Below are 20633 nucleotides of genomic sequence, written 5' to 3'. Positions count from 1 at the left end.
AGGCTGCATTTGGAGCTGGATAGCACCATCTAACGGTACGGAGTGCCACTGGCTGTTCATCTTTCCTCTTCTTCCTCTCCCCTTCTCAATCTCCTCCCCCAATATTTTTTTTTAACATTGTCTTTGGAGTTTTTTTATGATTGTGTTTTAGACAATTTTCTGTCTCGTGTTTCACTTTTATACAAGATTGAAAATGGTTGTTGAAATATTACACTATTTGTGGTGTTTGCAGCAGCCTTTTTTCCTTCCAGCGCCACACATAGGGTTTTACTTTCTGTAGTAAAAATGATACTGATGTGATGTGGTGGTAGAGAAGTGGGATGTTATCAAGATAGCTGAGCAGGATCAGTTTACTGCCATTTCTCCTTCCCCTCCCAAGCATGCATGTAATGAAAGTATCTACTGCTCAGTCTGCAAAATTTATTTTAATATCGAAATTGGCCCTATTTTTTATCGAGCAGTACACTACAGACTGCATAAAGGGTCTTTACTGGGTTGAAAAGAAAGGGGAGAGATTCAGAGACAGCTGCAGCTTTGGACCTTCCTCTCTGAAAGCAGAGATCATAACCTCTTCCTGCTTGCAGAGATTGTGTCCTGTTATTGCTTCTTAGTGGAGAAATGGATGAGGAGGTGTTGGACTGAGGGGTGAAATACACTTTTTCAGGAGAGGAAGGGGTGACAAGGAAGGAGCCCTTTTTGTTATGGTTGGTCCATCAGCCTATCTTTGTTTGCTAAATTACAAAGTCTATATTTATTAGGTGTATTTAGATGTTAGCTTATTGACCTTTAGAGTATGAAGAATAACAATAGTTGCACTGATTCAAAATAATTTGGGGGCTGATAATAAATTGGTTCTTAGAATAATTTGGTTCTTAGGCTTTTTGTAATGTTCTTGAGCTTTGCAGTGTCCGTGCTGGGCATCCAACAATATGTTTACAGCAATAACAAGCCGTAAGGGCTGAACTGATACGTGAAATATGACATTTTTGTACAATAACTTCCAGCAAAACCACTATTTTAATCAAAGAATCTGGTCACTGTTTTAACTCAGTTGAGACAAGACCCTAAACAAAAACATTTATGTATAAAACTGGGCAAAATACGTGTGTATGTATATTTATTTTTAAAAATCAGCATGTTTCAAAGAATGTTGAAATACCATAAACTGTGACACATCTGTGAATACACGTCTTCTTATTGTTTGTGTTTAGAACGTATGCCATCAGAAGGATAAGAGATGCCTTCAGAGAAAACAAGAATATAAAGGATTCTGAAAAAATAGAAGAACTAGTGAATAAAGCCAAAGCAAACCTAGAAGTTATTCATCGGCAGGTATGTTTATTTCTCTCATTGTATTTAAGAGTTCTACACTCCTCAGTTAACTCTCTTATGCCACTACAGGTTGAAAAAAATAGATCCTTGCTCAAAACATCTCTGGATGAACAGTATTTTTTGTACGTCTGAGTTTGAAAGGGTGGGAAGTATCTGTTTATCCCTGATGGTTGCAATAGAGGACTTAGGGATGTTTGTTCCATTAGCTGGAGCAGGCCTTGCTGTCAAAAGTTTATGTGCTCTTCCATTTCCTTTTCTGCTGTTTGTTTTACTATCTCTCCACTCTGTTTCTCTGTTCTGCCCTAATTTTCCTTTGAATCTGTTTCCTCTAGCTCATGTGTATTGGATTCCTTTCCTCACGCTTTCCTCCTTCCACCATAGGTTTAGAAGAGTGGCTGTGACAATCACTCTGAATAGTCTTGCCTTATGTGTTTGTTTTTCCCCACCTCCAGATACAGTGTTAGAACAGTAGCAGAACAAGAAGATCCCAAAGTGAATTAAGTAAATGCTGGCTAAATGCTAGCAGGGTGATAGATTTCCTTTGGAAAAAGTTGAGTCACTGGTAGTATTTTTCTCTGACCTTGTCTGAATAGCATTTATAGCATTTCTCTTTTTTCTGCTGGGTACCATATTATTTAGACATGAATTATACTTCGTTGAACTTTAGATACTTTACTACTTCTCATACACGCCCACTGTCTATCCACAGTGACCACTGGAAATTTGAAGAAAGCAAGCTTCTACACCTGAACTCTCTCAGAGCACTTTCAATGCTTAAGCTGTCCCTCCTTCTAAAATCTGCACTTACTGACACCTGTCATAGCTCAGTAGTACTTCTATTAAATATGGAATTAATAAGTGTGCCTGTTCCTCTATGATCTGTTTTAACATGAACGTTTTAAGAACCAGCAGTTCAGTTAGCTGGATTCTTATTTCGGTAGGAAGCTGAGCCTTTTGATGTGGCAATTAAGTATGAATATTTTGGTGCAAGTTTTAAATCACTACTTTGGAATTTCTTGTCCCAGGAACAGGTGTTGTTTTGTGCCACTGTAGCTTTACTATTGTTTTTTAACCCAAACACCTCTATTTTTGTATTTTAAAAGTGTTTCTCGAAGAAGCAATTCAAATTGGGTTGATTCAATGCAATTATTTAAATGTTGGGGTATTTTTTCTCTTATCTGTAGGTGATGAGTACCATTTTCAGCTCTTCTTTTTGAGGTTTCGTCTTGGAGAACCTTGATATCTGATATTCTCCAGGGAAATATTAGAGGCTAGAGAAGACAATGAAGGAGGGGATGTTGCAGGAAAAGAGTCAGAGATCAGTCAGATCTGGGCTAGTAGTTAGTTTATTGAGTTCTGATCAGTAAATTTCGGTATGTAAAATATTTAATAAGTACAGGTGGATTGGTGGTCAATACTCTACTACACTTAAAGTAAGTATGGGATACAAAGATTATTGCTTAAGCTTACTATATGTATCTTAAAAGTTACATGCATGCAAAAAATGTCACTTAACCAACACATTGATATCTGGTGTCAGGTTAAGGGGTCTCTCAGCCCCGAGTGGTAACCTTGAGAGGCATCGCCCTGCTCAAGGGGAGATCACTGCTGCGCAACAAGCTGCTGTGGAGGGAGAGCTCGACGGACCCCTGGCTGTAGATACTTACAGTGTAAAGTGGTTGATTTGTAGTCAGGTTTTCCGTTATGTTAATGCAGTTTGGGCCATTTATCAGCCCACACTCCAGCCAAACCATTCTGGGGGAGGATTTGGTGGTGAGTTCTCACCGATAGCCTCACACAATAGGATTAACTTCAGTTAGGCCTATTGCGGAGCATCTGCCTGGACCGAAGTTCAGTTAGTTCAAACAGAAGGAGTGCATCTGTCACAGGGGATGGCAAAAGATAAGAATGCACAGGGTCAAATTCTGCCACTTAACAGAAATCTGCATCGAAGAATTAAAAATTTGTGGAAGTGGGTTCTCCTGTAGTAAAATGCTACAGAAAATCTCTTTCTAGATTGTGGTTAAGATAAATTCCTGTCAGCATGTCAAAAAAATGCTCTGTAGTGGTTGTAATTAAGAATGTAAAATGATATCGTTGATAAATCAGGAAAACATTAGTGAGGCTACCACAGTAACTGTTTTGCCATGAAATGGATGACTGGAGTGTACTAAATTTATTTTTGTTTTAAAAGACCTGAACTAGGACCTACTTGGCACAATTCTTTTATAACAGCAAGTACTTCCTTTTTCTGAAGAGAGTTCAATTTCAAGGTATCAAAGCACTTGAAAGAGGTGGGAAATACTGTTCCCACTTTATAGACATGTATCTGGGATGCTGAAATGAAGACACTGATTTGTAGTACCTTAAAGTTTGGGGTATCCTGACTTGATGTGGGTAGGATTTGACTCTTGCTGGTTCTATGAGCATAAATAATAAAAGGCAGTTATTAGTCAGATAGCGGGTAAGTCTTGCTAAAATAAAAGTTTTCCAGCTTTTCTTTCATCAAAACATGGGTTTACTGACTCATCTGAGCCATAATAGATCTGGGACAGATTTTAAAATAAAACTCCTCTCTGCTGTCTTGAGTCCTGTGAACACTCAGGTTAGCTTTTACTGTAGACCCTGAAAAAAGATACCATTTCTCCAAAACAGACTCTTGACAGGGTGGAGTCTTTTCCTTCTTGGGTGTGGGTCTCATCTGGCACCTTTTATGAAGTTTTCTTTTAGCCTAAAGATTGTCCCTCAGCATCAGTTAGGTCTTTCAGCTGCCATGGAAAGAGTTGGTAGAGGAGGCAGGCTTGGTTAATGTCTGACTGGTATATCCACTCGCTGTCCTTTGTAAAGGAGTAGTTGGGCTTAAGGACATTTTGCGTTCATTGATTGCTAGTGAACATTTTGATCATACATAAATATATACATGTGCTTGTAGGTATACAAGTACCTCTGACAAGCCTGTTCGTGAACAAAAGGTAACTGTTTCATATACCAGCCTGTATTTTGCACTGGTAAAAATGTTGTGCACGTAATTCTTCATTCAAGAAAATAAAAGGTTAGACAAGATTTGTTATTTTCTCTTAGCATGGATTCTGCTTTTTTCATTGCACCAGCAGAACCATTTTGATCTGCTACTTTTTTTTCCTCCATTTTGCTACTTCGTAGTAACGGCAAAGAAATTTTATAAGAAGTCTTTTTTGACTCAAGAATTCATTGAGAGCTGCAATTCGCTCTACCATGTAGTCCATAAATCTTGCTTTAAAATGTTTTATGTGTAGGTATGAATTTTTCAGCCAGGAAGATGTTCAGAGCAAAAAGGGCATGGAGGGTTCCAGTTCCCTGGAATAGCACTGCTTAAATTTTCAGAATATGAAAATCTCTCCAGATATGTTTTAGTTTTGTAATATAGAAAACTAGTGTTTAGTATAAATATCTTAAATATTTTATAATCAAACATATCTTTAAATATATTATAATTAAACTGTTGTCAAGCAAGCGACATTAATTACCTTTCTGTTATGTGTTTGTTATTTGGTGGGTATCTTTGTCTCTGGGACATAGAAGAATAATGCCACAAAGCCTCAGTTATTCCTAAACCTGCAGGGGTTTTGCTTGTTTGTTTGCTGTTTCAAATCTCAGCTATTTCAGGAGCTTCTCCTACATGTGAAACCTGTCTGCTAAAGCTAAAGTCATTTTATATTGGATCACATTTTGGTATCATTCCATGTAAGAATTCCAGGAAAAATATACTTGAAAAAGTAAGGAATATTAAAGAGTTGGACACAACTTCCCATTTTTAACACTGCTAAAACAGTGAAACTTAAGTTGAAGTATCTCTTACATGTCACACTGCTAGAATTTTTTCCACAGTATAATCATGCTGCATTCAGTTTTGGAAGAGTTGTGTTTATCTCATAGGTGTGCAGGAGTAACAGACAGTAACACACCTAGTAACATAATAGGCAATGGAACTTTTTAACAGAAAATAATCTGATAAAATTAGTTTATCAAGATAATCTTTTGACACGAGTCCCTGCTTGATGTTTGGATAATAAGGATTATTTTTTTTGAGTCATTCCTCTTCCTTCCTTTCCCCCCAAAAAATGTTTTTCTAAAAAATTGAGAACAGTTGTTCTTTGTAGAATTTCTATTATGCTTCAGTGTCACCTCACTTTCAGCTGTAAAGCAAGAGATAAATATTGGAAAAATACCAACACTGTCTTAAGAGTAAGCTTTTCATCAGGACTATTGAAAACCTTAGCATCTAAATTCATATTAATATTTATTTGCTGTCAAATTCAATCATGCTCTGTGGAAAAAAATTCGTTCTTGCTCCCTTGTTTAATTGAAGATCTAAGTAATGAAGTTATCTGACATTATTAAGACTTTATGTTTAAAACTAACCAGGCATAATATAAAGTGCTTTTATTTTTAAATGCAGAACCACTGAAGCAAACATGAGATCTGGCATACATTTTTTTTTGCTAAGTTTGGGGTTTATTATGATGTAGCGCATCTTGGTATTGCTGACTTTTTCATAGCGTGTCGATAGAAATTAAATAATATCCCACTTTGCTGACAATTTGTTGTTACTCTAAAATCAAATTTATATTCACTTTACATTCTAATTTATGGTTTAGTCATCAAAGTGAACACTGAAGTGTAAGGTTCATAAATAACTATTTGAATCAGCTTAGTGGGAAATGTGAAATAGTGACGGATTACTGTCATTTTGTTCATGTCAGTCACTGTACAATTTGCTCAAATGTTATAAAAGTAGCTTTATAAAGCTGAAAAGCATGGAGGAACATTAATCTCTGCCTTAGTCCTCCTCTGCTTGTTATTGGTTTCGATTTAAAAATAGTCTGGCTAAAGGAAGGAACAACTCTGATTCTTTTCTGAACAGTTTGTGAAGATTTTTTTTTGCGTGTGTTTACTGTGTAAACAGCACAATTTGTGGTGTCTTCCCTGTAAAGAAGGGGGTTGTGAGAAATGCATTGTCACAAGTAAGTTTGAAATAGAAAGTTTTAAAAAGTTTTGAGGCTAAGTCTTGAGGTCCTTTGAGAATTATTGTAACAGCCATTCCTCAGCTATGCTAATATGACTTCATTTGTGAGTTTCCATTGCTATTGGAATATGTTAGTGGTACGAGAATTTGCCCTGAAATGTTACTGCTGTTACTGAGATTCTAGATTTATAGAAGCCCCTTAGAAGACAGGATAATACTGAGTGTTTTGAAGTATTGGCTAGTTTTCTTTGTGGCATGCTGTCTCTCAAGTTTTGAACTGAAAATATAAAAGTGAAATTCAAAAGCTGTGTTGGACCTGTGTACTCTGATTAAATTCCTGTTTTGATTTGTAGGACATCTCATTCTTACATATTCCTCCACAGTACTTTCTTCTCACTTTTAGATTGTAGCTGGAAACTACCAATCGTCTTGTTGTCCAGCTAAGAAGGATTATTTTGTTTTCCTGGCAGTTCTGAAGGCTTTGGTATCAATTGTACTGTTGTTGACATCACACAACTACAGTACTCTTCAGTAGAACAGTTTTGATATTTCACAGCCTTTTTTTGTCCCTCTAAATGATCCAAACTGATGAAAATCATTGTTTGCACAAACTTTTAGTAGGGAGACAAGAGGTGCACCATGAGCGGTTATACAGTCAGGACATGTGCATCCGATTACTTTACAGCTGGCAGGTCATCGGCGTTTTCTAAGGGAACGGATGAACTTTTCTATCTTTTGAGTTTGAGTTGTTCGTCCTCAGACTTGGCCTCTTTTACTGTTCCCTTCGGATGTGTAGAAGAGTGAAGGAACGTGATTTTGAAATATGAGAACTCTGTGAGAAAAGTTCCACTGATGATAAATATTGAGTACTTGCAGCATTTTTCATGTTTGCAACATGTTGTAAGTACATTCGAATCCTTGCAATAGTCATCGCTTATAATTTTAGCTCCATTTCTTTTAGTGAAATGCTTCATGACTATGCCTTGATAAAAGCCTGTGTCATATTTAGTGTGAGATTTTGGTCTCATATTCTCATGTTTCTCCATATTTGCCATTTCTAGTTAAAATGATTAATATGGTCTTGTTTTGAAATTTGTGTAAAATAAGAATAGTTCTTCTGGATCTTCTTTTTTTTGCAAACCAAGTTGCCAGTGCAGCTGTGTGTAGCCAAGTACTGCACCTTCTCGAGGTGTTCATTAACAGTGTCTCATCTTTGTGGCATCGTAGCCTCAAGTAACAGTTGAATAGAAGTGGAAATGATACTGAATGAATCTACTAATACAGCACTCATTATTATGAACTGGTAATAATACAGCCACAGCACAACAAAGCATGTTTCTGTTAATCAAAATAGTATAAAGTATGTTTCATTAATATTAGCAAGACAAGCATTTTCGATTATAGTTATTCTTAAAAAAAAAAAAAAAGGTAGAAGTACCTTAGTTTACTGCACCTGCCTTGGATTTTGTACCTCATCCTTTGTGCTTTTATCAGCAAATACTCCCAATTGTTTCCATTGTTCAGTTCTAGTAATTCTGTGATTGATTTGCAACAATAGCAGGTAAATTAGTAAATGCCAAGGTGTATGTACTTCTGGACTGAATGCATATAGTTGAGCATTCAGGGGACTGGTACCACTTTACACAGTTGTGAGTGACATTGGAATTGACTGTCTCAAGGAACTTCTTAGCCTTCAAAAAATACTCTGTGCCTCTGAAGATACCTGTGTTTATACTGCTAAGCACTGTAGGCTGGATGTCATTCGCAGAAGAAGGTTCATTATCAAAATTCTTATTAGTAATTTTAGTTTCAGGCTACAAGTCATATGTTGGTCTAATTTTTATTAATAGGTAAGAAAGTTGCAAAATACCATATAACACATTTGATTATGTTAACAGCAGTTTTGAAGCAAAGAGGCAAGAATAGGTGGAAAAGCTCTTTAAGCACAGGTAAGTACCTGTGGTGCAGCACCAACACTACCGTTCAGGAATGTATACAATACTGGCAAGTCCTGTTTTCCTGCTGGCAGTCAGTTATGTTGGAGCTCTAATATGGTTTCCTCTTGTCAAGTTTGTCACTGCAAGGAAGTTTTAAAATCACAGATTAATTTACTGCTTTTCTTCAGAAGATTTTTGAATTTTATTTACTTTTTTCCCCCCGGCTTTACAATTGCAAGTATCTATTTTTCTACGAAAATTTATAGACTTACAGGTATTATCTAAGAGAAATGTCCTTGAAAGTTTGCTGCTTTTTTACTAGTGCCATATTTCTATTTATTACAGCTGCACCTACACGTTCCAACCAGGATAGAGCCAACATTATACACAGAGAGAACTATTCCTACCTCTCAAGCCATTTAGTTTGGTTAAAGCAAGTATAGACACAGGAAAGAGTTTTCAAATGCCTCATTCACAGAAGAAGAGCAGATGTGAATGGCATAATCAAACAATGGACACAGTTTCTATTAAACCAGTTCTATCAACTCACTTCATGGTATCTGTGTTTGAAGGTAATCAAGCATCTGTACAACTCTAAATATGTGCAATGACATCTAGAATTTAGCAAATGGTTGGCATGATCCTCTTGCACTTCTCTTGCTTCTAGACTGTTGCAATACTGGTAGTCAGTTTTTTAATTCTTTAGCAGATTCTGAGTTCTCACTTGATTGGTTCCCTACATGCATTTACCAAAATTAGACTGGAAGCTTGTGGAAAAGCCAAGCACTCACTTTAAATCATCTGACTTTGGCTTTTCAAAGGCATTGGAGAGATTTTTCGGTAGATTTTTTTTTTTAATTCCAAAGGTCTTGGGGGTTGATATTCTTAGATATTTTTTTTTCTCAAGGTCATTTAAGTCCTATTTATTATGTTCAAGTTAGACTTACTTTCCCTGGGATTTGAAAACATAACTCAAGAAATCTATATTTGTATATTTCTTCTTTTATAACAGTAGCCTACAAAGAAGAATGTGATTAAGAAAGCAACAAATATCCTTAACATATGTTAAGTTTCAGTGCTCTTTACTTGGAAAGAGACACAGATGCAGATGCAGGAAGGTATAACATAGGATTAATAATATAGTAAACAAGAGAAAGCTTGACATTTGAATTGAAATGGGGAGGCATTAAATTCAGAGCTATTCTGGTTTTGTATTCCAGTATGAGAGTAATATCCATAAGGTTTGTGGGGGGAGGAAAAAAGAAACATGTAATAGGAGTGACTTTGAAAAAGGTTTGCTAAATTTGAACAGAACTTGGCCCTTCCCAGGATATGTTAGCAGTGAGATCCACTGTGGCCAGCCTTTTCAAATAGCGTTTTCATCTAGGCATGTAGGATAGCTTTGGAGATACGCGATATTGTAACAGATGCCAAAAGCCCAGAGCTGCCATATCAGCTTAATTTCTAGAATTGGAATGCACAGGAAGTATAACAGACATTTTACCCATCTTCAGGTGGGTTGGCTCTCCAGGTTACACCTGTGTGAGTCTCTAGAGCAGTGTTACTCCTTAGGCTTTCATTTAACTCTCCTGATGGAGAGCAAGATTGTATTTTCACAAGTGATTTGCTGCTGTTTGCCCTGCTGACTAAATTACAAGTGGCAGTTTCTGCCTGCAATATTAAATACCAAAATAGACCCTGCATTGAAAGTAACCTTTAGGCTACAAGCAAGGGCAATTCAGAGGTAGGATGAGGCTTTGTCTTTCTGATCTAAGAGCCTTAGTGTAAAACACGGCATTTGATGTATGCAGTAACCTTTCCTAAAAAAAAATAAGACTGAGTGTTGGCAGCTGCTTTAAAAATACTTCAATTATCTGTCATAAAGAGCTGTCATTATTTTTGTTACATGTATTTAGTGGTTAATCCAGTGAGGTTGGGGTGTTATCATAAATAATAAGTAGTTACATAATGCATCCAGAGCTCTCAGCATCCGATGTTATGCAGAGGAGGGCTGTCTGAAGGACAGGAGAAGGACTTACTTTCCTAGTGAGCAATTTGGCGCGGCAGTATGTCACATCCGATCAAGTAAATGCTAGGTGTAAACTTCCATATGGAAAAGAGTAATTTTCATCAGTGTCTGGCTGGTCAGTAGCTTCTTGAAACAGTTAGCAGCATTGATTGAACCAGTCTGTGCTAAAGAGAGGTCCAGAAGCAAGGAAAGCTCACGTTTTCAGGGAGATGTGTTCATCTGCTACTCCTCCCTTTGTGCTTTCTGCTTTACTGTGTTTGGTGTCTCAAGGGCTTTTGCCCAGTGTGTGAAATGAATATGGTTCATAGGGGTGGCTGTTGTGACAAAACTTTAAGGGGGTGCCTTCCAAACAGGGTAACATCTGTCAGTCTGGTTTTGGTAAATTTGGCCAAAACCACGACAGTGATCATGAGTTGATGCCTGCCAATCTGGTTTTTAGTGGTAAGAGTTGAGGGAGGGCTGAAGATTGAGTTTCTGGCATTAAAGTATATTAACATTTCAGCAACTTTCCCTCTTTCTTGCTATGTGGTGTCTGCTGCAGAGCAGAATATTTGTGCAAGCTCTCTTTTTTCCTGAATAGGAAAAAGAGAAGTATGGCAGTTTTGTGTGTTATTTATGAAGCGTATAACCTTGTAAAAGCCTTGCATATGTATTGTGACTTACGCTCACATCAGAACATAGATCTCTCCCGAGTATCCATTTTCAGTGGTGTTATCATGGGGTAAACCAGTTTTAAGTACAGCTAGACCTTGAGGAAAAGAAAGGGATTGCTGTTTTGAGGTCTTCTGAAAAAAGAGAGAGACAACAGTGCTGTTATTACAACAGTGATCTCTGGTTTGATCTCCCACAGTTTGTTGGTTGCTTTTTAATTTCTTGATTTAGTTCACTTTCCTTGCTGAGAAAACCTTCCTTCCTGGTTTTGTACTGTTTGTTGAAAGGAGACAGTGTCAGGTTCAATGGCACCGCAATTGAGCAGGCACACTTCCCTCCCAGAGGAGATCTGGCACGTTTGTCTGGTTCCTCAGATCCCTAGGACTGTGTTCTGCTGCCCTTGAACTGCAGTCTGTAATTCAGGATGATGATGTTGGTGTTGACGCCCTCACTATCCGACAAGTCACCTAGTCCTGTAGATGTGGTACAATGTTTTTTTAATGACGTTTTCTCCTCCCATGCCCAGTCATCAGTTTCTCAGCGTATTACAGTTACGGTTTTTCCCTTTATAGCTAACAAAAGGAAGAGGGAGCATTTTAGCTCCTCTTTAAGATACTTGCATTCTTTTCTGGCCTTTCAGATGGCCATGCTTCTCCCCTCAGCACACTGAAAACATAGTATGTAAAATCTTCCCGTGCCACTCTAAATCAGATGCCTTTTTTTGTTTCTTCCACAGATAGTTTGTCAAGCCTAAAGACTTTATTCTCGTCTTCATTCTCAGCATAAGGCCAGCCAAAGAGCTCTATTTGTCCCATTGCTCCAAGAATCTGGCTTCATGAGTGCTTTTTATTTCCCTGTCCTACTGTCTTCACGCTTCTTCTGTTGGTTCAGTCACTGAAGCTCTTCCATTATCGCAGTTGCAAAGGTGCCAAAAAAGGTTGTTTTCTTATGTAAAAAAAAAAAAAAAAAAAGAAGACTTCTTCACAATCCTCTGTGTCTAGTGTGTCTGCATATATTGTAATCTTCTGGGGGGTCCGCTCTGGGGGTCCATTGTATACCCTTGTGGTTTACCATAGCACCAAACATGGTCTCTGTCACTAATACCATTTGGCTGAATTTGCAGCCATGTAAATTCACAATGATCTAGTTTTATTTTGACAATAAATGTAAACATATGTGTGGCCTTCACATAAAGCTCTTACAAACAAAAAAGCTTTATCATTGAGGTGTTATGTTTCAATTTTATCTTTTTTTTTTCAGTAATTTGGATTCTGTCTAGTGTCTCTGTAGTCAGCTGCTTGTATTTGAGAGAAATGTGTTTGATCCATGAAGTTGTGATGAAGGCCAAGCTTTAGGGAAGAAAGTTGCTAGACTCCAATATCAGCATGTCTGATCCAGCCCTTGGAAGTTTAAGAAGGGAAAACTGTTTTCTAGACAAGAGTACAGAGAGAAGTTTAATTAGCGTTTACGCAGTCTCCTTGGTACTGGTGCATTGCTGCTGTCTTTAGCGCTGTGCCTTCTGAGGTGAGCCTGGCTTTTTTTTGGCCATTAAAAGCTATAGCTGCAGTGCCCTTCATCTTGGTGACAGGCATTATGCCAGTACATTAATTCTGAAAGCAAGTAAAAAGAAGGAGAAAAAAGGAGTCCAAACTCTTCCAGTCACATTTAAATCACAAATTGACTGATTCCTGTTGTTGTTCTCTCTGGGGTATGTCAGATGTATGCTTCTCCCCTTCCAGGTATGGACTGCCTGAATATCTTTCCTGGGCTGTTGGCTTTGCAGGAAGCGAACCATTACTAAGCAGAGTTTTGAGTTCACCTTTATAATTTGGTCACCTTTAGAATGTACCTAAATACATAATCTGAAGCAAAGATCTGCTGTTTATTCTGCAAACAAGGTCTTGTCCCTTATCAGGACAATTATGAACATTGCAGTGTAGTGGCTAAATAATACGTTCATAGACTTTCTCCTATGAGCATAATTCACTTGCTGAGCAGTTACTTTGGTAATTTTTAACTATATTTTCATCCAAGTGTATAGTTAATGAGAGCATTATATGACCTAATCCTTAGCCTTTCACATTAATACAGATGTTGTTTGTAATTCTGTTGATTTTTGTTGTTGACCCCGTGCTTTGGTTATGTGTTGAAATGATCTTAATTTTAATTGAAAGTACTTTTTGTCTCACAGCAGTCTAATTTCTATGCACATTTGTCAGTAGTGAATACGTATTGGGGGTGATTACTCTCTATCTGCTTGTGCCAGTATACCTCTGGGATGTTAATCAATCTTGTGCTTTTTAATTGACATCAATAATGTGTTTACATTTATCAATATTTCTTAATTGTCAAGTTATAACAGTGTAACTTCAATAATAAATCACGCCAATAGTTAAATTCATCCATTAGATTTTTAAGAGTCTCCTTAAGCAATTTGACGTGATGTAAATTGCTTTTAAATTATTTGTATGTATGCTCATCGGGGAAGAGGAGAAAAAATTGATATGCGAAGCTGTGCTGTAGAATAATTCTGAAGAACTAAACCATTGACAGTAAAATACCTTTACCACATGTATGGTGTGCTTAGTGGGTAAAAAAAGGAAGTAAGTCTTTTCAAAGTGCTAGTTTCATTACTAATAATTTGTTAGTGTGACAGTACATGTACATTTGTTGTGCTATCCCAAGGGGACTTGTCAGAGCTGGGACTGTTTCCCATCTCTCAGCCGGACAAGCGAGGCAGAGGGCAGAGAGGTTTACTGGTGTTGCTGCTCCTTTACAGAAGGAGCTCTGGGAGAGCAAGGCACCCTGATTTTAACTGAGCGTTTCACCACATGCCAGCCTGTCCTTAAGATATTGAGGTGGAAATGAAGGAGGCTACTTCTGTTTAAATTTAGGCATATATTTAAAGACTTTGGTGCATAGGGAACTAAATTACTTGCCCGGGTTCCTAAAATATGCTTATAGCAGGAATTAAAGCATAATATTCCAAGTTTTACAACCCCATGTCAGTAGGTATCCCTTTATCATCTACCTTACTCTCTTCTCTGTCTCCTTTAGATCCAAGTAGCAGTAGACTGGAGAAGAAAATCTGCTTAGACAGAAAGCTGGCAGGATGCTGACCACATTGTTTGTGTCAGTCTTAGCGTGTTTTATGGGCCACACCAAAGACAATATAAGAATTAAAACCCCTGCCTAATAAGCAGTGAGGAAAGACTTAACAGTTAATGCTGCTATTTTCTAGTTAAGTGAGAGCCAGTGTGAACATTAGGATAGGAAAAGAGAGAAATAGGGAAGCAGCCATTTGTGGTTTTTGCAATTTTACTTGTCTTTTTAATTGAGATCCTAAAGGTGAACTGTAGTTTTTCAAGTAAAAATATACATACGTTAAAAAATTGAGATAAAAGTCATTAATGTTATTAAACTCAAATATGATATACAATTAATTATTTTTAATAACTAATATCCTACTGTGTAGGGACTAATTTTACAATGCTACTTATAGAAGGAACTGTTGACTAAATTAGATGTTATCTGAAATGCTGTAGAATTAAATAGTATTTTACACAGAGTTAGAGAGATACCATTGGCTTGAATTGAAAATGAGATCAGAAATATAAATGCTTATTTTGGGAAAGAACAACAGGTAAGGAGTTGAAAGAGATTGAGAATGAATACGACTAACTTCTTTAATCAGTTGAAACAGTAGAAGGTATATTTATATACCTGATGATAACAAAACCCCTTTATCAAAGGGTGAGTAAAAAAAATCGTCAGGGTCTTATTCCTAGAAAACAGAAGGAGAGATTTAAACATAAAAATCTTGGTGCAGGTAGCAAAGTTCTCTGTCATTTGAGCAATTCAATATCAGACATATCCGCACTCCCATTTCTTTTGCCTTTTTGTTCTCCATCCTGGTTCCATCCTTACATAGTACTCTAGATTAGTATCTAAAATACTATATTCCTCTGTATTTCAAATAAGATACTTTTAGTTGAAAACTATTGTTAATAGATTGTTACTTTTTATTTCACTTCTTTGAACTTGTATGAAATTCCAGAAAAATGGCTGGCAAACACTAGTATGAAGCCTGATGCCATCCTACCCAGTGTCATGATTTAAATTTTTATTTCTGTAATTCCTATCCTCTTCTTAGTAAGGAAATTATGTGTTGTCCAGGTCCTAAGAGAAAAAATAAAATTCAGACCCAGAGTTTTTGTTATCGGTGTACAAAACTAAGATGTCTGTACTCTAGCATCAAGGCTAGCTTTTATATGAGAAGAAAAATTAAAATATTAAATGTTTCCATTTCAGTCTAGCAGCTATTTTGTTGACCTCTTGCAAATGTTAACAGTAATAAATTAAGCCTCTCACTTCTTTTTTGAATGTGACAAGCCTGATAAGACACAGCTACCTAACGAACAAAATTGCAGCGGTTACCAAATCAAATCGCATTAAAGCAAAGATGTGTAATCAATCTCTTTGTGAAGGGCAAAGCAATTCAGAAGACAAAACCATCGACACTTCCTTGAGCATGGCAGATTAAGTACATTCATGTTGTGTGTGGAGGGCTTTGCAGTAAGATGCTTGTGTGAATAAGCTGTGTTTTGTTTCAAAAGCAGGCATCCTGGGGTGCAGCTGATACGGCATGTCAGCCCAGACACTGCTGTGCAGGTTCTGAGCTAGAGGTCTTTTCCGTCCATGTGTAGAAGGGTCAGGATATGGATGTGTGAACACAAGTCTTTAAGAAGTAGTAACCTTTCAGTGGCATTCAAATTGTATTTGCTCTTTAGGTTCCAACCCTGCAAAGATACCCGAGATGTACATGAAACTAAGTTAAGTTTGGCTGATAGCATGAAGAATGTAAAATCTTGTGGAATGCCCAGGGAGGTTGTGGAGTCTCCATCTCTGGAAATACTCAAAACCAACCTGGATGCATTCCTGTCCAACCTGCTCTAGGTGAACCTGCGTTGGCAACCTGGCTTTGACTAGATGATCTCCGAAGGTCCCTTCCAACCCCTATCATTCTGTGATTCTGTGAATTAAGTTCAGAAAAGATGATTTTTCATGCACTGTCCTGCAAAAATATATTTAATGCCAGCGTAGCCTGAACGATAGATTAAACTAGTTCAATTACCAGCTTTTCCAGTACTTTTGAGGAAGACTGAAATCGCTGATCATCAGGTGGGATATAGAATCATAGAATGGTTTGGGTTGGAAGGGACCTTAAATATCATTGAGTTCCAACCCCCCTGCCATGGGCAGGGGCACCTCCCACTAGACCAGGTTGCTCAAAGCTCCATCCAGCCTGGCCTTAAACACTTCCAGGGGTAGGACATCCACAACTTCCCAGGGCAACCTGTTCCCATGTCTCACCACCCTCACAGTAAAGAATTTCTTCCTAATGTCTAATCTAAATTTCCCCTCTTTCAGTTTAAAACTGTTACCCCTCATCCTATCACTACGCTCCCTCATAAAGAGTCCCTCCTCATCTCTCCTACAGGCCACCTTTAGGTACTGGAAAGCTGCTGTAAGGTCTCCCCGGAGTCTTCTCTTCTCCAGGCTGAACAACCCCAACTCTCTCAGCCTGTCCTCATAGGAGAGGTGCTTCAGCCCTCTGATCATCTTTATGGCCCTCCTCTGGACCCGTTTCAACAGGTCCATGTCCTTCTTACGTTGTGGGGTCCAGAGTTGGACACAGTACTCCAGGTGGAGTCTCAAGAGAGCAGAGTAGAGGGGCAGAATCACCTCTCTGGACCTCTGGCCATGCATCTTTTGATGCAGCCCAGGATGTGGTTGGCTTTCTGGGCTGTCAGCGCACACTGCTGTCTCATGTTGAGCTTCTCATCCACCAACACCCCTCAGTCTTTCTCCTCAGGGCTGCTCTCAATTCATTCTCTGCCTAACCTGTATTTGTGCCTGGGATTGCTGTGACCAGGTGCAGGACCTTGCACTTGGCTTGGTTGAACTTCATGATGGTATGCACAGGCCCACCTCTCAAGCCTGTCCAGGTTCCTCTGGATGGCATCCGTTCCCTCCAGCATGTTGACTGCACCACACAGCTTGGTGTCATCGGCAAACTTGCAGAGGGTGCACTCTATCCCACTGTCCATGTCACTGACAAAGATGTTGAACAGCACTGGTCCTAGTACTGACCCCTGAGGAACTCTACTCGTCACTGTTTCCGCTTGAACATTGAGCCATAGACTGCAACTCTTTGAGTGCAGCCATCCAGCCAGTTTCTGATCCACCGAGTGGTCCATCCATCAAATCCGTGTCTCTCCAGTTTAGAGAACAGGATGTCATGCAGGACAGCGTCAAACGCTTTCCATAAGTCCAGGTAAATGATGTTTGTTACTCTCTGAAACCCAAGTGAGCCTGGTACAGGAAACTTGTCTCTTAACCTTATTCCTTTCCTTGGACATTCTACATTGAGTGAATACTGAGACTACTGAGAAAGTAAGGACTTGTAATATCCATAATGTATATTCTCATGGGCTGAAAAGAGGGGATGGCCCTTTTGTTCAGAGGGTACCTGAGCAGATTGATAGCAAGGATCTGGACTCACGTTGACATATTTTTGCTGACTAACATGGGCACTTAAGAGCTCAAGGTACTCTGGAAGTCACTGGAATGTAAACTCCAAAATTACATATGCATTCAAGAATATGAGCTTTTTCTCTCTAATACAGTTTCATACTTGGAAAAAAAAACAAACAGTGCAGTGTAAAAGTAGAACTTCTTGTCTCATCTTTTGGTGAAGTACAGGCCATCTATGTTTCTATTTCTTTCTGAAATCTTCAGCTAAAAGAAGAGTAAGTTCATGTAGCTGTCCTGCAAATCTGTGGGAAATACTTCCATCAGGGAGTAATTCATGAGCTACACGTTGCACTTCATGTTTTTCACAGGTGCTTAGAATGTTCATCTCCTGTTGTAAAGCGAAAGCTCTGGGTAGGGAAATGATGGGGCTTGAAAAAGCACCCAGTGACCATTGCCACCATTGTGCTTGCTGACGTACAAACAAGCAGCCTTTGAAGCTCATCTGATCAGACTTTAGTGATGGTACTTCCAATTCCAAAGGTTTGCCATGATCTAGAGTTAAGAATTGGTTTTTTAAAAACACTACACGGCTTCTACCATTCTGTGCAAGTCAGTAGTCAGTTCGTACCTGACTCCCTTGTCATGGTGACAGTTGATCTGGAAGTAGAGGCAGATAATTCAGTGAAGATCAGGTTACTTGTTTTGTATATCCATGTAAGGTGGTAAAATCCGACTGTATAGCACATTAGTTTCAACAATGCTGCTTGATTTTGGTTTTTGTTTTCAACTTCTCATTTAAAGTAAGATTGGAGTTCTTTATTTGACTTGCTGGCTAAGGCTTTTTGAAATGTAAATAGCAGTATTGTACCTCTAATAAAGAGTGCTGCAAAGCTGAGAGAAGGAGAGTGACCTACTCTTAAAAAAGAAAACAAAACCAAGAAAGGGTGGAACATAGGAACAGAGAGATCCAAGGTTTCCCACCGTATAGTAATGGATATGACCTTTAATATTGAGGCCTTTGGATCAAATTTAAGTTGGCATTAAAATTTTCTAATAAATTCCCTGCTGAATCTGGGAGGTTTTTTCCTCAGATTTAATTCAATAAGGTCACAATAAAGCAAGTGCTGTCTGTGCTATTGTAATTGCTCTCAGCAGGCTGATAATATTATTGCAGAGAAGAGCCAGCTACTGTGCTTTTATTTCTTTCTTCAAGCACTCTCCTTCCTACATGCTTGCTCCCCTTGCTCTCAGGTCTACCCCAAATAGGAAGTGAAGCTGTTTTAAATGCCATTTGCTTCTCATTTTAACATGATTTTATAGTAACGCTTTCCTGAGTTTCTTCAACAAAGGGAATAATAGCATAGCCTGTCTTATTGCAGAATAATTGGGGGCTTGTATTTCCTTTCCTTAATTCCTATCCAACCTTTATGCATTAAATTCAGCCTCTAAGATCTTAAATTTGATGTTCCTAAACATGCAATGCTTAGCTTATTTTGGCTTGGTGCTTTTAGGGTTATGGAATAGATGTACAGCTGAAGGAGTTTCTCTTAGGTGCCTGGGGAGAGACACTGAATACCCACTGTCCTGTGTTTCATAAAAAACAACATGATGAATTGCAGCTCATCACAGTGAGATATATATTTGGGGTCCTGCACTAGTAGATTAATACTACATCTTTTGCAACATGACTTTCAGAACAACATTGTTAATGTGACGTTTTTTGTATGAATGCAAATTTATGCTTAGCTTGCTACTGGTAGATCTGTTACTACTGTATTGGAAGTAGTTGATGCAGTGAATGAGTGCAAATTCAGAGTACCATGATCATGATTCCCTGTATAATTCCACGTGACTGTGAGAAACTCAGTGCAGCTTAAGTATCAACTCTGCATGAGCTGCACTAGCTCTGCCCTAAGTTTCTGGATGCAGCTTCCTCCTTTTTCCAACCAGACATGATGTCTAAAATGTCGAGTTTCTGTTTGTAGTGGTGGCATGTTAGTAGCTGTGTGCATCATGGCTGGTCCTTTTTAGCAAACAAAGAGGTATTTTAAAACATTGTAACTAGATCATATGATTAGTATGTTGCTGTGACAATGGACCAGTCTTTTAGGTATGGGACTAGATATGCTTTTCTTGATTGTGGACATGAAATACAGTTCATGTTCCTCTACCTCAGCATAACTGGGAGCTCAGGCCTTTGTAGTTTCAAAGGACCAACCTGGCCGTAGCTGAATGCTCGTACCTGGTATCCACATCTGGCTTCCCACACCCTAACTGGCTTCACACTTACCCATCTTCACCCTCCTGGTCCATCATCTTCCCCCTTCTGGGGCCCAGAATTTCTTACCTAAAATCACGCACAGAGTATTTTTTTGTGTCTCTCCAGCCACGTGCAGCCCTTCACAGTTCTCTGCCCATGGCATTCATTGCTGCCAAACAAGCCAGTCTCTGCAGAAAATTACTGGCATGGATATTCAGCTGGTTATTTGCATACTCAGCTAACATGTACAGTGGGATATGTCCTCTTGCCCACATGCGATTGATTGGAAAGCAGGAGCAACAAAAGATGTTAACAGAGACAATTCCAGTTCTGAGATGTGTGCAGCTGTATTCTGACCACCTTCAACCTCCATGGCAAGCAGAACTGATCCGGGCTACCCCACAGCATGCAGGCAGTTTTGATATTGCATAGTGTTGCTTGCAAACCTGTGCTAAGCTTGCTTCAGTAATTAAAAAATAACAGATGATGATCTTCAGTCATAACATTTCACCCACTTTCATATTGCTCATCATTTCTTCTTTTTTTTTTTCTTAATTGCTCTTGATGTCTATCTACCCTTAGCCATGCATCATATGGTGCTTGTAGGATGTATACCACAGTGCCAGCACACTTGATGAACTTCAGTGATAAAAAACATCGCTTCTGCAGTGTGTGGAGTTTCTCCCAGCCAACATGCAGGCGTGTGGAAGAGAGGTCACTCCTAATCAATAACTGCTCATTGCTTTTTACTTATGACATACCCATTTTAATTTATATTTCCTGCTGCTGCCAGAGGGAATTAATTTCCGGCACCAGAGATGCAACACAGCTACTTTAAAGGAGAATGGTCCTTAGATGAGATGATGTTACTGACCTGAAACA

At 38.6% G+C, this 20633-nt stretch overlaps 1 protein-coding gene across 1 annotated transcript in view; it reads left to right on the top strand.

Annotated features, from left to right (window-relative positions):
• Window positions 1-20633, top strand: part of LYRM4 (LYR motif containing 4) — a 90718-nt gene that overhangs the window by 22525 nt on the left and 47560 nt on the right. Inside the window, exon 2 of the mRNA XM_074146311.1 lies at window positions 1212-1332. Within this exon, the coding sequence (XP_074002412.1) occupies window positions 1212-1332 (121 nt within the window). The remainder of the gene's footprint in view (window positions 1-1211; window positions 1333-20633) is intronic.

Source organism: Numenius arquata, chromosome 4, assembly GCF_964106895.1.
Source record: "Numenius arquata chromosome 4, bNumArq3.hap1.1, whole genome shotgun sequence".
Lineage (NCBI taxonomy): Eukaryota > Metazoa > Chordata > Aves > Charadriiformes > Scolopacidae > Numenius > Numenius arquata.
Note: the sequence above shows the minus strand (reverse complement) of the source record. Positions and strands in the feature narration are given on the sequence as shown.